Here is a 23,293-nt window from a genome sequence, read left to right on the forward strand (position 1 = left end):
TTTTTGTGTTTTCCAGACTCGTGGTTTTCGTCAAAATAAATACCCAGCTACCTAAATGAGACACCTGACCGCCCAAAAAATAGTTCATTTGTTTTTACTTTTGAGGTTTTTAATTCCTTAAAGGGACCATGAAATGACCTTTTCTACTTTTGCCCGATAACCTTTACATTAAACCGTCAATGCTCACTGAATGCCGAACAGGCGTCCGTTTTCGCATCGGTTCATTAACTTTTACACAAAAAATTAATGAAATATCGACTTTTTCTTTCTCTCCCACTGACCGCAAAACAAGTCGTGACGTACACTGCTTCCGGAACCGGAAGTTCTCCCGGCAGTAGGAGAATGGGAGCGTTAGCGGCGGAGAGTTGGCGGTGTGCCGGTAGGTTTTAGTTTTACTGCGCTGATGGCGCTGATGTCATCGATGTTTTTCTGAATCGGCGCCTCTCATCGCTGCGATAGCCATGAATACATCGCAACTGAGCGAGATGCAATTACATATGTTGCGCTATAGCGACAGCATGGGACTAGTCCTATACGCCGGTATGCCTGTTGAGAAGTGCGGCGAGTCTTTCGACGACGACTCCAGTTCTTCATCGGAATCGGACGACGAGGAGTGGGGCGGCTTCAAAGTACGGAATGGTAGGTTAAGTTTCGGCCGTATATTCAGATGCACGGAAGTAACAAAGATATAAAATGATATATTTCTTTGAAGGTGCACTTGCAAGTGGTGCATATTAGCGCCGACCGCTCGAGAGTGCTTCTGCTGCCGGGAGTGCGCCGCCCCCGTCCCAATTCAAAACAACGGCTGCATCAACCATGCATATTTTCGCATTCTATGTCTGGACCCCGTTGTGCAACGGGTAATGTAAGTACTGGGAGCTGCAAGAGCAAGGGTTCCAAATGAACCGTGGAGCGAGCAAGTACGTAAGCTCTCAAACTTTGATTCGGCTGCGCTGCTGCAGTGCGACGGCCCGGCACCAACATTGTTGATTCATTTCGTGCGAAATGCAAGCGGTGCTTCGCCGACTATATGTATTATATTTGTTCTTTGCAGTCGGCTATGTTTTGTTGCCTACCGGCAGTTCGCCAGGTGGTTGTGGCAGAGGCTGGGCTGGCATAACAGGCGAGTTCTACCTGCGTGTGTTGTGGCACGGATTGGAGAATTCGTGTCCGAGCAGTACACAAGATTTTTGGAGGCTCAGTAAACGCCTAACCTGGTTTGGGGGATTTTTTCAATCATTTTACTCTTACCAGCTCACTTGTATCTTTTTGCCGTGCCTAATGAACCTGCCATAATAACACCACAGATTTATTCGTAACATACTTTCAGAACTGCTTGTCCGTCAACTTTCTTGCGGGGCGCTTGAAGAGCCAATTGCTGTGGTCCGCGGAGCAATCTTAGCAAATGACGAGGCCAGAAATATGTTTAGACGCAAAAAGAAAGGCTTGAAAGCGACACTGCACCGTTTTTGTCTTGAACGTACACCGTTAAGAACCTTTGGATCACCCGAGACCCAATTCATCTGGTACAAAAAATAAAACAATGGAAAGCTTTGGTCCAACAGTTCCACTACTCGAAATTTAAAGCAAACACTTATGACAAAAATTCGTGCAGGTAGAGAGTTTTCCTATTCTAACATGCAACAAAATTTTGGCACATTCTCACTACAAATGAACAGAAAACCGTGGATTCCGTTAGAATTGAAGAAACCATGAGTCACAAGCAGAAAATGGCCACTGATTTTAATCTGTTTTCACATCTTGGCCCGCGACAGACTTCTTTCGATAATTCAACCAGATTAGTCAAGAGTTCGTAAAATTTGAAGCCGAAATCATTGTGTGATCCTGATAATATTCGCCACGCCTTCCTTCGTCGTCACGCTGAATCACTTGCTACGTTCCTTGTTGTCATTTTTCATTCCTTGTTTTCATGTGTTGTTTCCTTAGGTTGGCATATTGCACATGTTGTACCTGCCTTTAAAAGGGGACATTGTTCACTGTTAACTAATCACCATCCCATAAAACTTACCAGCACATAATGTCAGCTCTTAGAACATATAATTTCTAATTACATGACTGAATTCTTAGGTAAGCATGACATCATCTCGCCTTTCAGCATGGCTTCTGGAGAGGCCCTTCCACTACCACAAAACTTATTTCTACTAATTCTTTCGCTTCAATAGTCGACAAACCCGGCCGAGTCGACGTAATTTTTCTCGACTTGAGCAAAGCATTTGATAGGGTTTCTCATTCCGGTATTTTATTCAAACAGAACAAACTTGTCATGTCAAACTTCTAGCTTATAGCACACTAATAAGGTCTCGGTCGGAGTACGCTTGCATTAGATGGGATCCTTTACGAAAAAATATATTAACAGGCTTGAGCAGGTCCAGAGACTAGCAGTTCATTTTACATATAATTGTTATCGCCGGCATGACTCTACTACCAAATTAATTAGAACCAATATCATTCCTCTAGAACAGTGGTTCTCAACGATCAATGTTTTGCAGACCCCTTTTGGATCGGCGGAAAGGACGGAGGACCCCGTTCATGATGATGAGTGAGGAAAAGCTTGGGTTAAATATAATACTGATTAAATAAATGGATATAACTAAAGGCTAGTGTTAAGCAGACCTCTCTTATTGACAAACACACATAAAATTTTGCCCGAAAACTGAAACATTTCTTCTCAATCTGAGAAAAGACAACTTTTATTGTTGGGCTTGACTGATGAGGCCGGGCTTCGCGGACCCCTAGAATGCCTTCGCGGACCCCTTGGGGTCCGCGGACCCCCATTTGAGAACCACTGCTCTAGAAGATCGCAAGAAGGTAGCTAGATTAAAATTCAATTTTCAGTTTTGGTATCACAAACTTCGCCTCGAGTCATCATCCTACGTTCAGCCATCTACTAAACAGACAAGACATGACCACACACAAAAAATAACTCCCATATTCGTTCGCACAAATGCTTTTAAATACTTTTTTTTCCCCAGAAGTGTAACAGATCGGATCTCCTTGCCTCCCCATGTTTTTACTTTGGAGAATGTTCTATGATCAATTGAACAGCTTATTAAAGTGTACTCTGTGTTTTATGTAGTTTATGTGTTTTCAATCGCCCCTCCTTTTCGTTTTATGTATAAATTCTAAGTACCGTGTGAAGAAAAACAGCATCCATTCCTGCTTGGGCCCATCACTGGCCTGCGGTATATTATAAATAAATTAAAAAAATGTTTTAAGTAGAAGACAGCTGAAGAGAGCCACATGATATTGGTATACTGGGTTATTCTTGTACTACACAACTCACTGAATTTTATCATGATCTTGTTATACCATTGATAGGGGTGAGCAAATTGATTGTGTGTTTCTCGATTTTAGAAAAGCGTTTGATACAGTATCGCATTCCCTCTTAATCCAAAAATTGGCACTTTTGAATCTAGATACTTCGGTACATAATTGGATACAGGCATATTTGTGTTCGCTTCGGCAATGTACGGTTCTAGATGGTGAAACATCAGATTTTGTTGAAGTTACCTCTGGCGTGCCACAGGGGTCGGTACTTGGACCTTTGCTGTTCTTAATATTTATAAATGATATTCACGTTGGCGTGACCTCTCAGCTAAGATTGTTTGCTGACGATTGTGTTGTATATAGATGTATAAAAAACGATGAGGATTCCACACAACTGCAGGCTGATTTGGATCAAATTGAACTCTGGTGCAGTCTATCAAAATTGCAGTTAAACGTCAGCAAATGTGTACATGTCACCTTCACCCGCAAAAAAAAACAACTTCACACTCAGTATTATTTAAATAATGAACCACTAAAAAGTGACGGTAAAGTAAAGTACTTGGGGGTGACCTTATTAGCATACTGCAAGTGGAATGCGCAAATTGACGACGTCGTCATGAGGGCGGGACGGGCACTCGGTTTTATCCAGCGTAATCTAAAAGGGTCTACACAAAAAATAAAAGAACTTGCATACCTTACCTACGTTCGACCTCTTACAGATTATGCTTGCACTGTGTGGGATCCTGCTCAGCAAAATCACATAGACGCTTTAGAGAGGATCCAAAATCGTGCGGCACGCTTCGTCCTGGGGCTGTACGACCGCTTTTCGAGCGTCACGGACATGAAGAGTACATTAGGCTGGGATTTGCTGACATTCAGGCGGAAAAATTTGCGCTTAAAATTTCTATATAGCATTTATAATAAACACACTGGTATTAACGGTTTTCATTACCTTCTACCCCCTTACTATATTTCCCAACGTAAAGATCATATCCACAAAATACGCGAATATTCCACCAGGACGGAACTGTGCAAAAATTCTTTCTTTGTTAGGACCATTAGGGATTGGAACAATTTAAGTGTTGAAACTGTTTGTGCCGCAAATGCAGAAATGTTTTTTTCTATGTTGTTCGCCCCCTGCAATAATGCCTCAACGGCGCTGCAGGAGCTACCTGAATAAATAAAGAATAAAGTTCAGATCGTAATGATAAGTTACACAATCTGCGGCTTCGCCTTGGCAAAGCGGCTGACTCTGGAGTCAATTAACTCTTTTTTTGATGGCCGTTCCGATTGGTCGCTCATATTTGGCTTTGGAGGTGTTCTTGCGGCCTGAAACTTCTTCAGAAAGGTTGAAGAGCCGCACATTTCAACAGCCACAGCCATCAGCTCCTGGACATAGCCTGAAAGAAATGAGACCAGAAGTCATCAAGAGACAGACCAGGTTTTACTTTAGAAAGCATAAAAGAGTGAACTGGTGAACCGTCGGAGTCTAGTAAAAAAATAAAAATGGCTATCTGCGTCTCCAAACACATGCTTTTAGACCCTCATTAGAAAGTTTTGCGATTTATCTGCCGCACGATTTGATGTGGAAGGGCCATAAAAAACGCAACTGTTCGTCGAGGGGGGTTGGGAGCTGCAGTGCTGTCAGCACTAGCGCGAGCACCCATAGTGCACAATGCGAAAACTGGCTTTCCATAGCTTGCATACTATGGCGACTAATGACTAACGCACTGTGCTGTCTGCCGGCCAGCTAGAGCCATTGCAATGACCACTAGCTGTTTCAGTCCGCTGCCCCGATGGTATCGCTCTCTCCAGATTCTTGGCCTGTTCAAAGTTTATTTAGCATGCAAGAGTTTCGTAAATATTTAACTATACTTTGTTTCACTTTAGACGTTGCAACCCGATGGGGCTAATTAGGCAGCGCCAAATGAACTTTGATTATGGCCTCGAATAACACCACTCGATTTGATATCTGTGTCAAACACTGACAATACTCGCAAGTCTCGCAAATTTCTCATGTTCGTGATCTGTTCAGGCAGGTTAGCTCTGTTGTGCCATGCTTTGGTGCACTGCAGTGAAGCAAAAACCGCGAAGCAGGCATCGCAATTTTGCGTCTTGCCTTGTCGCAGGTACCTAATATTATTCTGTTCTAATATCACGTTGGTTTACCTTTGACTGTGTACCTAAAGAACCATTCACGGCAGTTTAGACTGTCCTTCATCAGTCAGCATGATGTTGTGCCTGGTGTTTCTATTTTGAAGTAGACATCTAGTTTTGTTTTTAGAGCGAATCAAACCTGCCATACAATTGATGTCAATAAAAATTTGCACGGAGGTCGGAAGACAAAATAGACAGCGTCTTCTAGTTAGACAGGTCAACGCAAGAATCTTCAGATATGCAGTGGTAGGAATGCAAATGAGGTGTGTGCCTATACGCTCCAAAAATTATTTTTGCAGCTCCGAAATTCACTTTTGGATGCTCCGAAAGGTGCTCCAAAATGACTGAAGCCAATCACATCACCAACATTGCCTGAAAGGGTGATGTAATATATGTGCATAGTTACCATATGTTATCTCTGTCTTCGCTGGACACACGACATGGTGCCCCTTCCTTGCCTTCGGTGACTTCACTTTCCACTGATGTTCTCCATCTTTCGTCATCGCTTGTTGACGTTCCGCATTCTCATTAAAGTGCAGTGCTGCCAGGCGGGTCCTAAATGGTGTGCAAAGGCCAGGTATTACGACAAACCACAGCATTCCATTTGTTTGGCATGGCTTTGAGTTTATTGTGCCGCTTCCCCCTCCCGTCCTTCTTTTTTCCCAACACTAAAGCAACCAACGTATGCAATAAAAAGATTTCTGGGATAGTCTCTTTATGATTTTTAGATGCAGCCTCAGCATTCAAAAACCTAGAAAGTATTGCGCTGTGTGCCTTCTTTTCTCATTTAAAAGTGCTGTCCAGCTTTCACGGAGGTAGAAGCCTATACAAATGGCCAATTGAAAGGACTGCCCGTTGGGTAATCCCAAATTGGCTGAGCAATTTTTTGATCTGCAGGCTGCTTCAGTTGTTGGGACTTTGATAGCCTTATCCCTAAACCCACAAAAAGAGTCTCTGAGCTGGATGTCAGGGGGTCGAGTTCCTTGTGGGGGCAAATAGAGATTTCTTTCCGAAGCATCAAGAGTCAGCTGTCAAATTTGTTGTTTGGTGCTTATACAGCGGTCAGTTAGTCTGCAAGAGGTTTTATAAACATTCTTACTTGCTGTAGATGAGAAATTTAGCCAGTGTAGTATGTGCACATTAAAGACCGCTAATCTGGGCTCAGTAGTGACACAGGACCGCATGCTGGTACGACGCTCATTCAGATTGAAATGTGCTGGGATGAGGATTGAACCCACGGCTCCCGAGTTTTGCAGCACGAGCTTATGCTTTACTTCAATCACTGCCGCATCAAGAGGGACTGATGTGCTTTCACCTTGATTGCAACATCATTGGATACTTATGATCACATCATGTAAGTCACTGTTCTGTCAATTACGGCGTGATATAGCAGCCTTGAGTTAGTGTATAGCTGGGTCACATATTCACATTACCCTGGATACGCAGACAAAAATGTCATGGTGAATTCTACTCGTAGATCTGGAGCGCTTTCAAAAATCCGTGAGGGAGGCAAAATTCCGCTCCGTGGGACCCGCTCCGAATCGACGAAGGGAAGATAAACTTGCATTTTTGGAGCGACCTCCCCCACACCCCTCCCCACCCCTTCTCCCTCCGCCGTACAAAATGGCCGCTGCTCGAACTTGACCAGCCCACCAACACCTCAGCCGGCTGATCTTTCCGACGACCAGTGACGACTGTCACTGCTTAGCTGCAGAAGTAACACGCAACACAGGCCGGGCGAAATTATACGTACCACGGCACCCATGTCACAAATAACGAAGACGTCCGCGTTCGGCACCGTCGCATACCTTTCGGCCGCCTCGAAGCGGCGGGGCACTGACAGCGATTGCCAGCAGTGGAGTTCAGATTTGTAGTACGACTTTAATAAACCCAGAGGTAACAAACCATCACTTGCGCGGTCGTTGCCTAACTACTTCTTGCTTTATTTCACGAGAAAACGCCGACGGAATGCAGTGTAAAAAGGTAAACAATCACTGGCTGCAGAATGAATAGGCCTAACCTTGCGTCTGCCTCCGGCTTTTCTGTCATTCTTTTTCTCGTTCTTTCTCTCACCATCACAGATGTCAGCGCTTACGATTTGCCACACTCCACATTCCCGGCTTTTTATCCCTGATCTATGCGAGGTAGAAGCGTTCGAGCCGTCACAATCCAGAGTAAACAACCCACGCACCCGAACAGAACCAACTCCACGACCCGGCCACCCGGCCGTGGCCCTACCGGCCCGCCAATCTCTCCAACCTTGCCGCGCGTGCGCACCGCCGATTTAGACGGAAATCACGTGGGCCGCTCTATCAACTTCCGGAGAGATCTGTGAAATCCCGCAGAGCAAGTTCGGCGGAGTTTGGGGCGCTCCGTGGAGCGGGCGCTGCCAGAATCTACGAGTGGAAGATGACCAACCTGAGCCAGATCTGCGAGCGGAATATGCGCGCTCCAAATGGGAGCGCTTTTGGAGCGCTCGAGATCTGCGAGCGGAATTCACCATCAGACTTTAGTATTGTAAGATACATTATGTTGATCTAAAACTTTGGCCATGTCACGTATGTTTGTGTATATGTGTGTGTATGTAATATATATATATATATATACCAACCTGGCAAGCATGCCCTCTGATGAGAATGCTGTCGACTTAGGAGCGAACCCATTCAAGACGTTGTGAAATGACTCCAGAGAAAATGTCTGGGTGTCGGGCGACAACTGGCGCAAGTCCTTCAAGAGGCGTTTCGAGGTCACGATGGCGGCAAACTTGTCGTGAGCAGGCATCCCTAAAAAGAGGGTAAAGTCCAAATGAGATCTGCCCATGATATACTTCAACTACAAAAAAAGTTGCACCACTGAAGGTGTCTGCATCTCACAAGCACTTTCACCACCAAAGTAAGTTACAGTTTAAGAAGATAGAGTAATGGAAAGGGAGACTGGGGAGGGGGAAGCAGACAGAATGCTTGACAGAGGTTTCTATCTCTCCTCTCCAGCCTTCTGTTTGCTTTGTCCTTTCCAGCCTTACCTTTCCTCGCCCTACTGTCTTGACCTGCAGCCTACTATAGGTAGAAAAAGAGGTATGGCTGCTCACAGTGCTTGTACTGCCGAGACAGCTGTCTGAAACTGTCCGTTTAAAGTAAGATTTAGGAAATTTAGATATGTCATATGAACAAAGATTGTCACATTGCTTTTTTGAAGTGCTCTGGTGTACCACAATAACGCATGCCAGCATATACCTTAAAGGGATACTTTAACGAAATTTGAAATGTGCCTGTCGTGTTCAAAAACAGGTTGAATATGATCCACAATATTCGTAAATGACAATCGCACGTTTGTATTTTGAGCCTGGTGGCTGTATTTTTTTCTTATAAACGGCCCACTCTGGCAAGCGCTCGGAGAAAGCCCAGTGGAGACCACGTGACATCCAACGCAATCATGACTTAGGTCGTCTCGGGACGAGCAAAGCTACGGCGAGGCTGACGTCGAGAGGATGGCCTAGTCGTTCCAGCCACCGAAGGGCTGCTTTTGTACGAATTTTGAGTGACGGGTTAATCTTCTATAATCTTGTAGGGGGACAATAGCAACTTGTGCGACGCACAAAAGACATTCTCGGGAAGAGAGGAGTTCCTCCTTCCCCCTTTCTCTCGTCGTGGCCGGAGGCAAGACACTCACCATCACTATAGTCGGTTACAAGTCAAGAAGGTAGCAGCAAATGCCCCTCAAAGGGAATCTTGTATTCCTCCGCCACCAATTGCGCCCCGTTGTTTCCGTGACGTCACGACCTGCCCGAACCAATCTTGTTCTGGCAAATGAATATTTTCAACATGGCTGCTGGGCAGATTTTCTACGACTCGAGTATCTTGCAGCAATTATTCTGTTTTTTAATGCGGTTTTTCACTTACCCGAGCATACGTCGCTAAGTCGTAACCGCGTCCACTTTTATTCGCAATAGGTTCTGCGCGACAGCTTGAGAATCCAGCGATAGCATTGCCATAGGAAATTTCGATGCAAGAGTAAGGCCTAGCATCGTACATACGTCGAACGCCGTCTGCTTCTCTGCCTCAGGTTGCGCCTCAGCATCGTGAAGGCATAGGCTTTTCTTCGCAGTGGTTTCCGTGGAGCGACGTTAAAATGCAGCGGTCACCAAACTCTTCTTTATAAGTACAGTGGGCTGTGCGGAGGGGCATAAGTGAACCGCAAACACAGTAGGTGTCTTTACCCAATTTCGACCGTATCTTTGCTGGCGTTAATAAATGCTCTGTGTACTGAAATGACGCCTTCGAAGCAGTATGCATTCATCTGTGAAACGTGGCATCCTTTTCAAGTTTCCGCATTGCAATCAGCTGCACGGTACTCTATGACTGCGATAGTACCCGCGGGTGCACCCTCGTTCGCAATAATGAGCTGTTACATACAGGTGGCACACAAATGATAAAGCCAGTGATGCGTATGTTACAAACATTTAATTGATATTGTTTTGGACGTTAAGAAGCTGATGTCTTCTTTTGGAGCAAATACCAGAGAATTTGAGGGAAGCAGATTCGGTTCTCTCAAATGCTTCCGAACATTCTGCTTGCTCTCGAGGCGGTGACAGTCGTATGTTTATGCTTCGAAACCCGGGTACGTGACGTGTGTACCTCCACTCGCGTCGCATCGCGGCCTGAGGTATTACCGGTAAACACGCACCAATTTTTCCAATTTACTTTAGAAGTTAAATGTGTCCACAATATTGGATCGCAGCATTGGTTTGATAATTTGTAAAAGATGAAAAGTATGTCAATGAAAATTGATTGTAAGGGCAGCTTCCCGCTTCATGAATTGTGGCTTTGTTATATGCGAAATATTTGTTTAAATCAAGAATTGAAAACATACCGAATACTCGTGATGTCCTGATCTTGGTCCGAATGCAAGTGGCAGAATGATTTGTCTTTATAACAATAAAATCAACAATGTTTGAATCAAGCAACAGCTCAAACCGCCTAATTACATTTCTGATGTATGTTTATCTCTGGATTACTGCTGTTTTTACGATATTTTTCAAGCAAGTACAATGGCGTCGAAAGTTCAAGGGAACTTTCGACGCGTCTATTATGCTTCGAAACGGAGCACTAGCACTGGCATTTTGCTCTCCACTGTGCTAACACAAGGTATTGTTATTCCCAGGGTGGCCTCAGTCGTGTGAATGGCCACAGACGTCCTGTTTGTTTCGAAACGAGATCATTAGCAGTTAGAGGTAGCTCCCCGCAGCGCTGATGCACGTTATTGTTATTCTCAGAGTGGCCTCGGTCGTGTGGATGGCCACTGACGTCCAGTTTATGCTTCGAAACGGGTCACTGGCAGTTAGAGTTAGCTGCCCGCAGCGCTGATGCACATTATTGTTATTCTCAAAGTGGCCTCGGTCGTGTGGATGGCCACTGACGTCCAGTTTATGTTTCGAAACAGGTCATTGGCAGTTAGAGTTAGTTGCCCGCAGCGCTGATGCACGTTATTGTTATTCTCAGAGTGGCCTCGGTCACGTGAATGGCCACCGACGTGCAGTTTATGCTTCGAAAAAGGTCATTTGCATTAAGAGTTAGCTGCCCGCAGTCCTGACACACATTATTGTTGTTTTCAGAGGGGCCTTGGTCATGTGAATGACCATAGGCGTTCCCTTTAGACTTTGAAACAGAGTACTGGTACTGCGATTTCGCTCTCCGCTGTGCTAACACACGGCTTTGTTATTCCCAGAAGCCTCAGTCATGTAAATGGCCACAGACGTCCCATTTATGCTTTAAAGCAGAGCACTGGCAGTGATATGTTGTGTCGTTTTTCTTAGACAAAAAAGAGCTTATTTGCAATCAAAATTCCATTTGCTGCGTGGCAAAGATGTTTAGACAGCAGGAAGGGTCAATATGGCATCTGATGTCTTTGCCGTAGATGGGCTGCAAACTTTTGTTTTCGTTAAGTTGAAATCTATACTGGTGATTCATGGCACAGTGCAATGTATTGACCAGCTTAGACATTATCGCAACAAAAATAAAAAGTTTGTCTGGTGGCTGCATATCGTAATGCTATATGGCAACGAGCAGAGAAGCATGACAACATGAGACACGGGAGGTTAGTGGTGATCGAGAACAACAATCCGATCTCAAAGCAAATGAGTGGTCCTTAAAAGGACTGTTATGTGTTCTGAGATGTTCCACGCTTTATCCATAATGGTGGCCTTAAGCTTCGTCAAGGGGCTCGACACCAGACAGGTCACTCGGACGGGATGTCCTCTCCATTGAGCTGGATGACGATGGGCTGGATGTGGGCACTTGTGGCACCGCCTCGTCGGAATGTTGCTTCAATGTCAATAACGTGCCTGACAGCATTAATCCAGTTGTCAGCGGTGACCTTGTCAACTTCTTTGTTGAGGAGTCTCCCCACATTGACAATCTTGAACGTCGTGTTTCAAGCAGCAGCGCCGTTCTTGATCTGCGCCCATATCAGTTCAATGGGGTTGAACTCGCAGTGATACGGTGGCAGCCTGACCACAGTGCAGCCAGCTGTCTCGGCAGCAGTGTCCCTACGGTACTTTAGGTGGTGTGGCTTCACCAAGGCCACAATGTCAAGCAGCTGCTTCTTCACCATCTTGGGGTCCTATGAAATTTTCTTAGACGTGAGCCACTGTCGGATGTCATCCTTCCGGGAACTCGTCGTCGGCACTGCTTCCAACCGCCGTGAATGGTAAGAAGCGTTGTCCATGACGATAACGCTTCCTGTCGGCAGTTTGTCGAGGACACCGTCGAACCACTTCTCGAAGCGGGCGCCATCCATTTCCTCGTGGTAATCACCGGTCTTTTGTCCACGGAACACGTCCAGGCAGCCGTCAACGAAGCCTTCATCGCTGCCGATGTGGGTGACAATAAGACGCTGGCCCTTCCCCGATGGCTGCTTGAGGCCAGTCGAGAGACCACGCGTGAAGGCGTCATGAGACGAGGCCACTGTCGTGTCTACCCACACCCTTGAGACAGTGTGCCCTACCGTCACCCACGTCTCGTCCAAGTACAAGATCTTCCGACCATCTTGTCGGTGACGTGCGATCTCATGCAGGTACTTCTGCTGCCAGGCAACTATGTCCTCTCGTTCAATCAACCGGGAGTTTCGTTCCCTCTTGTCATGCTCGAATCCGATGTCGTGGAGAAGGCGACGCACAGTCCAAGCCTTCAACGAGGGAAGTTCAGTGCTCGCGCAGAATTCGGCCGTTATCTTCTTGACCGTGGGGACCTCGTTTCGTCGAAAGAAACGGTGGACGCACGATCTCAGCACGCACAACGTGAACTCGCCGTACCTGACTTTGCGCCGCCTCTTGCCTTCACTTGCTGGGCGCTTCTGAGAAGGTGTCACAACTTGTCCCTCGGTTTCTTTCGCCTGCTTCCTAATCTCAAGGATGGTGCATACACCAACGCCAAGCAGTTTGCTGACTCTGATGCAGAACTCCTTCACAGTGAGGCCGGGCTGGCCGGACTTGACGGGCGGTTCGTGTTGCACCTGAACGTATGCGTTCATTATCAGCTGCCGTGCAACTCGGTTGAGGACAACGCTGCTCTTATGCTTCTTGTAGAGGCACCTTGGCGTAGGCGGCGAGGCTGCACCAGACTCTCTTGAAGAAGAAGAATCGGAGGAATCGCATTCCGCTGTCTCCACGTTGGGATTCATAACGGAAAAGGATGACTTCGGCATTGTCAAAACGCGAATCGCAGAAACTTCCAAAACCCGAAACGCAGGATTTTTTTAACAAACGCAGCAAATACACGGAATGTACCTAATTCGAGTAGGAAGGTTATCAAGCTAAAACCAACAACCATATATGCATTACTTATAAAAGTTACAATTTTCGTTGCACTGAAGCCGTCTTTTTACGTCAACCTTCTGGAGCGAGTAATTTGCCTCGGCTAGGTGGCGCAAGCTGCTGCCTGCTACAAGGTCTGTCTGTAGTCAATATCCATCCATTGAAGCAGAAGGGGCGTTTTCAGCGAACTATTTTCTCGACTGCTGAGGCGTCTAAAGCGGGCGCATCACGTTTAGTGGGGAGGGGCTTCTACTACCTTCTTAACTTGTAACCGACTATAGCTGTCAAGGTTCCTAGACGGGCATTACAAGCGAGGCGTTAGCGACATCCACCAGGTGCTCTTTGCGAATCGTTTAATTCATTTTAAAACTCCTTTTCGAGACTTTTTCAACAAGATATTGGTATGTTCGATATGATACTGCTGTGCCGAAATTTCGTTGTAGTATCCCTTTTTTTTTATTTTCTTTCTTTCTTTTTTCTCACCTGGAGGAAGCCACTCTACGTTATCCAGGGGTCCGTGGAGGCACGTAGTGTACAGACCGCCATGGCCATTGTGGATATCAGCGACGTGGCGTGCTATGCTTCCCCACGCTTCCACGAGCAGGTCCCCATTGCCCCTGCTTGCTGCGGCGCACCAATGCATATGATTCGCAGCTGCCTGGACCCAGTCATGAAGTGCGCTGAACCCGGGGGCCTTGCTTGCCGCTGTGATAGCCTTCTTTATACCTGGAGTGAAATACACAACTCAATGATGTGATAGGTCTAGGTCGTTTTGGAGCAGCAAAAAGAACTTTTAGTGCATGATTGCACACTTCATTTTCATTTATAACGCTGCAAATATTACTAAGATTCATGTGTTGACATATCCAACTAGGCAGTGTCTACTTTGCCTTCTCACTAATGTGCAACCTTTTGTTATCATTGATTGCACAGCAGGATGATTTCCTCAAACACAAAACTAGCTGCTTAGTTGCGTATAGAAGCACCAGACGCAGTAACAAGGTGACTGATGACGGACAGCACAAACTGCGGTGAATGGTTATTTTAGGTACGGAATCCAAGTGAAATAATGTTAGAAGTTCTAGAGGTTGTGATAAAACTAAAATTTTTAATTCAGAAAAGAAAAAAAAATCTAATTTGATTGTGAAATTACAATTTATTTTATATCTAGAACTAAAATTATTTAATGGGCTGATTAATTAAACATAGCAAACAAAAAACAAAAGTCCCTGTCTTCTTTGTACCATGCTCTTGTGCTACTTTTCGTTTATTATATCTAGAACTTCATAACAATTCGCTTGTAAACAATTCATACACCTCCATAAAACAGTTCTGCCTAACTCGTTGTGGTTCTTCCCAAGCTTTCATTCATTACTCCTGCTAATTTAGTTATAACTTGCTCATTCCTATGTAAAACTTATGACTAAACCAAAAAGTTGGCATAAAATACACCTAAAGAAGAGTCCATATAAAATTTTTCTGCAATAGAGAGCTATACTTGACAAGTCTAGAATTGGAAGAAAGGTACCGCCAGGATATCACGGTCAGTCGATCATATATAGAAGTCGCAGTTTTATTAAAAAAACGTTCACGTCTCGCTTTGGAGGAATGCTTTGCCCTTAGCAGAAAGGTGCGCTGCAGCAAAGCAACACACGCAAAATAACGATGTCAACTCCGTGGTTGCCGCTTCACAGCAGTACACCAATTTTTGGTGAGAATGCACTCAACGAAGCTAACTAACCTGCCAGAACAGAACACAAACATAAGAATTATTGAGGAACTTCAGTACTGCGAGGGCTTGATGCAAAATCAGATCAAATAGTGTGTTTTTCACGCGATAATCTAAAGTTCTAAAAACTCACATTCTTATAGCAGCAATGGGCCAATTTGCAAGGCCTCAGATATTATATTTTCAGCATTACTTTTTGAAGTCAAGTTTGGGCGCAACGTTGGCACGAATTCCTTACATTTTGGTAAAATGCAGCAAGATGTAGCAGGTTACGCACTTTGGCGCAGTTTGGCCCAATAGCGCAGCAATCACATCACTGTTCACTACAAAATGGTGCTTATTGATGGAGGCCAACTGATCCCCTTCAAACAATAGCAAAAACGTGAGCACAAGCAAGACTACATCGAAGTGCGACCCTATGGTTCAATGGGACTTGTAGCCAGCAACCACGCTTGGGGATATAAAACTCGTACAACTTTTGCTCATGCAGCTTCTTGTCGTATTTGAAACAAGTGTTTCAATCGCTCAGTAAGCAGGCAGTATTCCCAAATGTGCCCGTTCTTTCTTTATCAACCACCGTCGGCTGGCATGTCCAAACAAGCTGCAGTGACAACAAACTCCTAGTCATCGCTGATTCCGACTTTCCGTCAGATAAGGTGCTTTCGGGGTTTCCTTTTGATTATGCTAAGAAGAAAATGAATATTAAACTTACTTTTCGATACGTGCCACACATCAAAGTAGTGAAGAACTTCAGGCTCCACCTCCCTCATGTGCTTCGCTATTGAGCGGTGTCGGTCAGTTGTCAAAGAGCGCACCTTGATGTCCTTGGTCTTCAGGAATTCCAGACAGCGAATAAGTCCCTGCTTCTCCATCTGGACACTGGCCCGTACTTCCTCACACTGCATAAGGTACACAAATGCCCGAATTCTACCCTGAATCATGTCTTCTCAAACTAGATACCCAAAAACTTAATGGTTCCACAAACTTCCACGTTTTCTTGTCATGCCGTTTAAAATATGAGACTGTAGTGCAGAAAAGGAAAAACTTTTAGTCGAAGTGACAAACCTGTGTTTGTTACTTCGGCTAAAAGTTTTTCCTTTTCTGTAGCATATAGTATCGGGTGTTGCTACATGATTAGCTACCACCAGCTTGCCTGTACACTCAGTCTTTACATTTTCTTGGTTGTTCCAGCCTCCAAGTATAGCTTTTCTTCCAATCTAGCAGTTATTTCAGTAGACCTGAACCATACGTAAATACAGAGCCATGAAGTGCTCCCTAGTTTGGGCACTATTTACCAAGTTCGCAGGCTTTTGCATCACTTTATTCTATCACTTCTGAGACTGTGGAGTGGGTTCCTTGGCTGTTAGCTACATATGCTTAGCGCCTTATAATTCTGACAGGGGAAACAGGGGTTGTAACTCCTGGCATAAACTATATTTGAAATAACATGTTTCGGTTGTATTGCATGCCACAAGTATTAACATTGACTTCTATGACATCACAATCATCATTATCTCTTACCTCACCAACCTGAACTTGTTCACAGTGCAAGATCTTGTTGATTTGAGGAGCATAAACGGAGTAAGTCAGGTACTTTGCGGAAAAGCCTGGGGAGTCGCATCTTCCATCTCCGCTCAAGTCGACAGGACTGTCTTTTAGCTGCTCCAACAGCTCATCCTGGTGCTTTGTCCATACCTAATCATGAAGATAAGCACAGCACATCTGTTGCACAATTATGCTATAACAAGCAATATTACAATTTTTCAATTTATTGGGATAGTAAATGGCATCGACAGTAAAGTGGAGATGCAGCCAAGTAGGTTCATGAATCATCAAGGTAAATACAGCGCATCGAAGGATAAAGACAAAAAGAAGATCACAGGACGAGTCCTGAACAAATGGCTGAATTTGTATTGAAAAACGGCTTAAGCAAAAAGCCAACAGAGAAGCTAAATAACCTGCCCGAGGTGACGTCTGTGTTCACATGTGTAAACAAATGTTTAAAGAATGGTTCTATAAACAAACTTTCATTGAAATCTGAACACTGACGTCATCTTTAACATTTTATTTTACTTTTTGTAAACTTTTTGCATGAGATGATCTTTTTTTTTTTTTAAATAAAACCACAGTTTTTACTTTGGCGCTCGTCCGGTGTGCTTTTCTCAGTCTTTGTCCTGGGCGCTGTCTTCAGCTTAACAGTAGTTTGTTTTAATTCTCACCTTCTCTACAGTGGGGATGAGAAATGCCGACTGATAGTTAAAGTACATCCTCAGCGTCATGACTTGGACGTTCATTAGCTGCAGCACACGTAATGTGGCTGTTGGGCTAGCTCCAGAAAAGAAGATTGCTGAAGACAGTAGCAAGCTCCCAGCAGCCTTGCCCTTGATGACTGGCTGACTGCTCCAGGTATGGTAGTGCGAGTCTTTGCAGATGGTCTCCACCTTCACCAGGGTGCCTTTCACGGTTAGGCTGGGCTCGCACTTCATAAGGCAAGTCCGGCAGATGGTAAACAGTTCCAGCAGGCAGCTTTCGAAGACAACATATTTCTTCTCATCCTGCAGGGGCAACCCGGATTCTACGGTTTCATCCCTAGAAGGAGTATAAATTAATATATGATTAAACAACACCTAAATGTGTTCGTTGTTTCATTTTTTTTTATCAGCAATAAGCAACAGACAGCTAGGGCCCCTACAAGGCCACAAACAGCTACAGAAAACAAAACTCAAATTTAGGTCAGGTGTAGCTTGATACAGTGCCACATAGTCGTCGCATGCGGACAAAAAACGATAGCGTGTGAGCGAGGTCGAGCTGAAATATAAGGGGAGTTCCCAACCTGGTTGGATGCAAAAATGTATACAGGGTATTCTTGTTCGTTAGTAAATCGAGTAGGGAACATCAGCTTCTCTTTCACATGAACAGGCATAAAGTGTAGGATTGTCTCAAAGACGGAGATACTAATGTTTACCTCTTCAATATTTCCTTGAACTGTGCCTGTAAAAAAAAAGAAAGGGAGGCACCCTACCCTGAACACGTGTCGTCTTCCGACTGCTCCCTGAGTGGGGTCCAGTCTTCATCCTTTTCTTGGCCGCGATCAAGGTCGTCTTCAAGGGGGGAAGCTGGTGAAAGCAGTGAGGGGGTAGGAAGCACGGGAAAGGAAGGCACCCAGCTTTCCGTTTGCACCGCACAGGCCATCACAGCATAGGCCTCCTTGACCTGCGTGCCTGACCACAGGCAAACAATAAACAATTATTACATCTCTGTTCAGTGTCTCCAGGCAAAGAGAATGTGCAACGGCATAAGGAAAAGTTTAGTAACTATACATGGTATTGTTGGATCCCCCGAGGATTGGGCCTTCGCGTATGACAGTGACTACCAACGAATACATTCCAGAAACAAACCATACAGACTAATTGGATACAGGTATTTTATGGTTGCCATTATATGGCTAGAGAGCCAATGCCGATGTTTCTTGGAATGCTTACCGACTGCCGTTCGACCAAGCAAAGAACCTTGGATGTGTGTAGCTGCTTGTTGAGTAGCCACTGAAGCTTGCACAGATGCATCCTTCATAGCTGCCTTGCCTTGCATATCAACTCGCAGAGCTACGTCGTGTGTTGCTGGCCTCTCTTGTATGCAGCGATATGTAGTGTCTGCTCCTGCTTTCCAGGCTACGCAGCAGCAGCACTCTTGAAGAGGTGCACTCTCCATAGGTGCTTCATTCGCCGATACCGAATCATCATCCTGGTAAAGAAAAATTGACCACATTATACAACCTGGAAGTTGACATATCGACTAGGTTACGTCAAATCTATAAATTTAAATCATCAGTAAAAGCAACAATCAGTAAGTCCCTACAAGTCCCTAGAGGGAAGTGACATGTCACATATCCATTGAAGTCCAAAAAGCAGCTTGTTTATTCCTTGCTGCCTTAAGTTCAATTGTTCTAGTAGTGTGACACAACATTTGGTAAAGTAAAAACAAAAGAAAAACAGTAGTATTCAACAGATTAAATTTTATTTCTCGTCTACAGCAGGACCCGTCGTCCACTCGAGGCAGACCAACAGCCCTGCTGTCTTAACATTCCCCAAAAAAATTTATTTGCGCAAGCACCTCATCTTTAAAAGTCTCGAGCTCATGCTAGTAGCACCTCGAGAGCAACTTTCTGCGGGATTTTGGGGGAAGGAAAGAGCATCTTGTTGCGTAGCAATGATCGACACTCAACGTACGTGCGCGAGCCGTAGCTTGGGGTCGTAGCTTTGATTGCATACCCACAGAAATTTGAGTACAGCACCGAAGGCGCGTCCTTCGGCTCCCTTCCGAGGTTGCGGATCCGCAATGGCTCGACAGTAATTTAGCACATGCAGATCGTACTGTTCGTTAACAGTAGAGTTAATGCACTCGTTATCCTCCGTATGGTGAAATTCGTTTGATGCTCGCGACGTGACTCACCGTGGTCCTTTGACGCTTGGCGACTCTCTCCTGTTCGGGGGGCGACGGTAGCCGAAGTTTCGGAATCGTATCGGGTTTCAGGCGGAGGGCTTTTGGAACCTGCCCGCATTCACGGAGAACACTGTGGATGTGGCTGTAGTCACGCTCGGTGTCAAAATGCTCCGAGCATACAAGAATGACCGTAGACCCGGGGTCTCTCAAACCGATGAGCCTGCACCAGGTGCTTCTACGTGGTTCATCGAGTGGCAGGCGGTGAAACAGCAGTTGTTTCTTTTTAACCTCCGGACTGTAGGAACTGTAATTCGGGCACTTCGGTACACTGCAGCCCTTCGGCATAGCCACCGAGCGATCGATCACAAACGCAAACACTACTCGAGCAGCCAGAAAACGAAAGTGCTCCGCAAAGAAAGCGCGACCAGAAGCAAACCCGTCTAGCAGACGACGCCGACGACGCTCGGGGATTGAGTGCGCAGGCGTAGTAGGGTCTTTTTCTTGCTTCGTTTACCACACGATAGATGGCGCTTGGCTCTGAGCATTATCAAATTCGGCAATTTTCGTCAAATCTCTAATTATGCTACAAAATGTGGATCTGAATATTATTTAACAAAACTTTTAGAAAACATTCGCCGGCTATTTATTGTTTACGATCGCGGTGCTGGTGAGGTAGGCTCTTACCCAATAGGCGACGTGGATTCGGCTGACGTGCACCGTTTCTGCAGTGAAAAGGCAGAGAGCTTCCGAAGGAAAGAAGGCGCAAAAGAGTCCGGTTTTCTTTTAAAAGTTCTATAGCGAAGAATTTTTTTTGGCTCCCTATTTTTGTGTTTTTGTGTTTCTTTTCACACCTTTTACGACGTGCGGTGGATGAAACTCGATTTTAAAATCATTTCATGGTCCCTTTAAGCTAGAATTTTGGAAACCCAACTCTATCACGTCATCACGTTTTCTTGGAAAACCACAAAGAACCAAACGCGCGCACGACAAAAAGCCCGGCCCGCCATATAAATTGATCATATTAAAGTATGTGTAATTGGCCTTCGGAATCCCCGCGGCGTGCTAACGGAGCACATGCAATTTTAAATTTTTCAACCCGTCGGTTGTTTTGTTGTGCATGTGTGTCGCCATTTGGCTAAGGACGATTTTCGCGTTTTGTTCTGACCACATTGGCTGGAGACGTGAGCTCGGAGCGTAGGCAACTGGCCCCCTTGCACGAGAACTGGCGCAGCCGCGTGCGCTCCAAAGAAAGCTCGTGCAGAGAAAAACAAGCGAAAAACCAGGGCCGGTTTTCTCGAAGCGAGGGTAAACCCATTTTGGTAAACCAAGGTGCCTAGGAAGGAAAAAGTACCTAGGTACTGTAATAAACGGTTGGATATAGAACAACAATAATTATTTTTGATTGTGCAGTAAGATGCGCCATCTATCGGTGAAACAAGCCATGCAGTCATTTTGTTTATCCTCTTTTTCCGCTGGTTGTTATCGATCTAGTACGGTATTTTAAGTCAAAATATAGAAATATTGTACTTGAAGACCAATTTAGTTGCTTCAGATGGTACGAAGAAATTTTAGCTACTATGCTAGAGTTTGCCGACGAATATTTAAAAATGTAAGAAACATTTCCTTCAATATGTTTCGCCATAAACAACGTATGACTTTCCCGTGCGCCCTCCAGTCTGGCAACGCCGATGCTGTAGTCTCGTTTTTGTTCCTTGCGACGCACGTTTCTACGATTCCTGCTGATCTCAACTGTTTGCCCTCTCTTCCGTTTGCCGAACCAATCCACCGGTGACGAGGAGCTAGGCTTCTCCTCTCCTTTTAATTTCTGGCCACCGGGGATACGCAGAAACCTCGATGCTGCCGGCATACTGTTGGCGCACCGCGAACAAAAAACCAGTACAATGTCCCAGCTGTTCAAACGGAACGAAGAGTTTATCGAGGATAACCCCCTTTCTTCGCAAAGTAATCGCTGCTCACGAGTTGGCGTGCATAGTGTAACAAATTAAACGTGTTAGTATAAATATATACCAACACTCGTTCCCAAAACATTTTTTTACTCACCATAAAAACACTTGCGAGTCTTATGTACCGTCATGTCTTGGATCTGGGACTGCTGCAGATGCTGCCGTCGGTTAGTTTAGTAGTCCCTTTGAACTACCGCTTTGCTTGACGTGCTAATAGGTTGATGGTGCGTCATTAATATAACAGCCGGATCGAAATGAATGTTCAGCAGCACCAAGAACTGTTAGCCCTCATTAAAGGGGCGATGCAACAATTTTTGTACTTTGCGCAAACACCGCTTAGAACAGATCCCTGACGTTAACGACCTATGAAACACGCGTTCGTTTTTCACTTCACGCAATAGAAGTCCCAGAAACAATTTAAAGAAAAACGAGCAGCGTTCACCGCCTCAACTCGCAGCCAGAACAAGCGGCCACGCGATCTGGAGCCGATTATATATGCCGCCAATGTTGATCATAGCCACGCGCTGGGGTTGGCAAAGCACAGGACACGCGCTGAGTTCCAGACATTGTTATGGCTCGGCTATTGTCGTCGTTGCAGCGATTGGACGCGAGCGACTACCCGAATGCATCTCGAGCTAGTAATTATCACGAGCCCAAATCGAGTGCCCACGCAGGACTCGGGTCCAATCTATGAACCGCATTGAAATATCGTCAATTGGGTGTTCTGCGATCCCCAGGTTATGTCATCAAATTTTGCAAAGGAGAGATTGAACGGAAATAATTGCTTTTCTCCTTGAAATTTCACCGCAACAAAGGAGTTTCTTGGCCAGTGGCGTTGCGTGCAAGTATCCTTGAGTTCCACTAGTGCCAGTAAGTTCGTGTATAGTGAAAAACATTCCAACTGAATATCGTTGCACAGCTCCTTTAAGCGACGTCGCGGCCATTTTGCTTGTAGGTACTGCTCCTCCCTTGGCGTCCCTGCTCTCCCAGTCACGTGACCTAGAATTCCCTGTTCTAGGGACAATAGTTAACTTTAACCCACGGTTCGCGTTCTAGAAAACTGGCCCCGGGATGTCAAATTCAGGATATAGAAAGATACCCCGCTGTATTGAAGCGCCACCACACACGATTTCTCGCTTTAACGTACAGGCCTGGAAGGCTATCCCATCGCCATCTGTTGGTTCAGAACCATACTAACCAAGGGTGGGGTTGCAACTTAAGCCCTGGGGGATTGCAGTACCCATGTTCGTTGGTTTTTGTAACCCAACCCGGAACCGGGTCTTTAGAACAATAAAGTGAAATGAGGCGAAGTGGAACTTGAGTGAACTGACCTTGCGCGTTTTCTTTTGAAGTGCGTTAGGAGTGCTGTCTTTGGTTTGGACGGTCGTGGTTTGGAGGGGACTGGACTGGTGTGATCTCGTGAGACAGCGGAGCAGCGGCGCGGTTCACGCCGTGCTGCTTCGCCCTGTCCCGCTGGTTTCTTGCCCTTTCCCTCTTACGCGTAGGAGAGAGTCTTTCCGCACGCTTCCAACGACGTGCCGCTGTTGACGCAAACATTTCTTACGATGGCCCCGAGGTGTGGCCACAGGGTTACGTTTCCCCAGTGTGCGCAACGTACGCGAAAACGTAAAACCGAGGCGCAGCGGCAACGCCTTTTTCCTGTAACCAACGACGCCCGAGTGAACAGACTGGTCTTTTGTAGAAAACCTATGCAAACCGTCTAAAAATATATATTACAATGGCTGCGATGTTTGAAATTATATCCTTCGCTGAGTTGGAACCTGTGCGCTAAATGCTTAAACAGTTCGCCCGGAATTAGCGTAGTTACAGCAGCGACTTCTGCATTTATTTCTATCTAGTCTATTAAAGTGAAGCTTAATATTAAAACTAGATATGCACATTAAC

At 45.4% G+C, this 23,293-nt stretch overlaps 1 protein-coding gene across 2 annotated transcripts; it reads right to left on the reverse strand.

Annotated features, from left to right (window-relative positions):
- Positions 1–1,724: 1,724 nt before the first annotated feature.
- On the reverse strand, positions 1,725–23,288 carry LOC115313521. Of its 2 annotated transcripts, none has more exons than XM_040214812.2 (11): positions 22,720–23,288; positions 18,467–19,554; positions 18,007–18,205; positions 17,204–17,573; positions 16,506–16,679; positions 15,697–15,883; positions 13,739–13,981; positions 8,057–8,228; positions 5,852–6,000; positions 4,505–4,688; positions 1,725–1,975 (listed from the first exon to the last, which is right to left on the reverse strand). In XM_040214812.2, exons 2-11 carry the CDS (start codon positions 18,747–18,749, stop codon positions 1,909–1,911), a joined length of 2,028 nt encoding a protein of 675 aa, XP_040070746.2. In that variant the 5' UTR covers positions 18,750–19,554; positions 22,720–23,288; the 3' UTR covers positions 1,725–1,908. The 2 variants fall into 2 exon arrangements, with proteins under 2 accessions (XP_040070746.2, XP_040070745.2); XM_040214811.3 differs by lacking the exon at positions 22,720–23,288 and having other exon boundaries at positions 18,467–18,725; positions 19,434–19,976.
- Between the last annotated feature and the right edge of the window lie 5 nt (positions 23,289–23,293).

The sequence above is a fragment of the Ixodes scapularis genome, unplaced genomic scaffold (assembly GCF_016920785.2).
Source record: "Ixodes scapularis isolate PalLabHiFi unplaced genomic scaffold, ASM1692078v2 PGA_scaffold3__209_contigs__length_174095766, whole genome shotgun sequence".
Lineage (NCBI taxonomy): Eukaryota > Metazoa > Arthropoda > Arachnida > Ixodida > Ixodidae > Ixodes > Ixodes scapularis.

What these genes read in the sequence shown, in the direction of transcription:
- LOC115313521 (XM_040214811.3), bottom strand. Translation starts at nt 19,769, where the DNA reads ATGCCGAAGGGCTGCAGTGTACCGAAGTGCCCGAATTACAGTTCCTAC. An exon ending in TCAGAGGGCATGCTTGCCAG is followed by an intron (nt 6,001 to 8,056) that starts GTTGGTATATAT and finishes CACACCATTTAG; the next exon opens with GACCCGCCTGGCAGCACTGC. An exon ending in AAGGCGAAGCCGCAGATTGT is followed by an intron (nt 1,976 to 4,504) that starts GTAACTTATCAT and finishes CCCCTTTTAAAG; the next exon opens with GCAGGTACAACATGTGCAAT.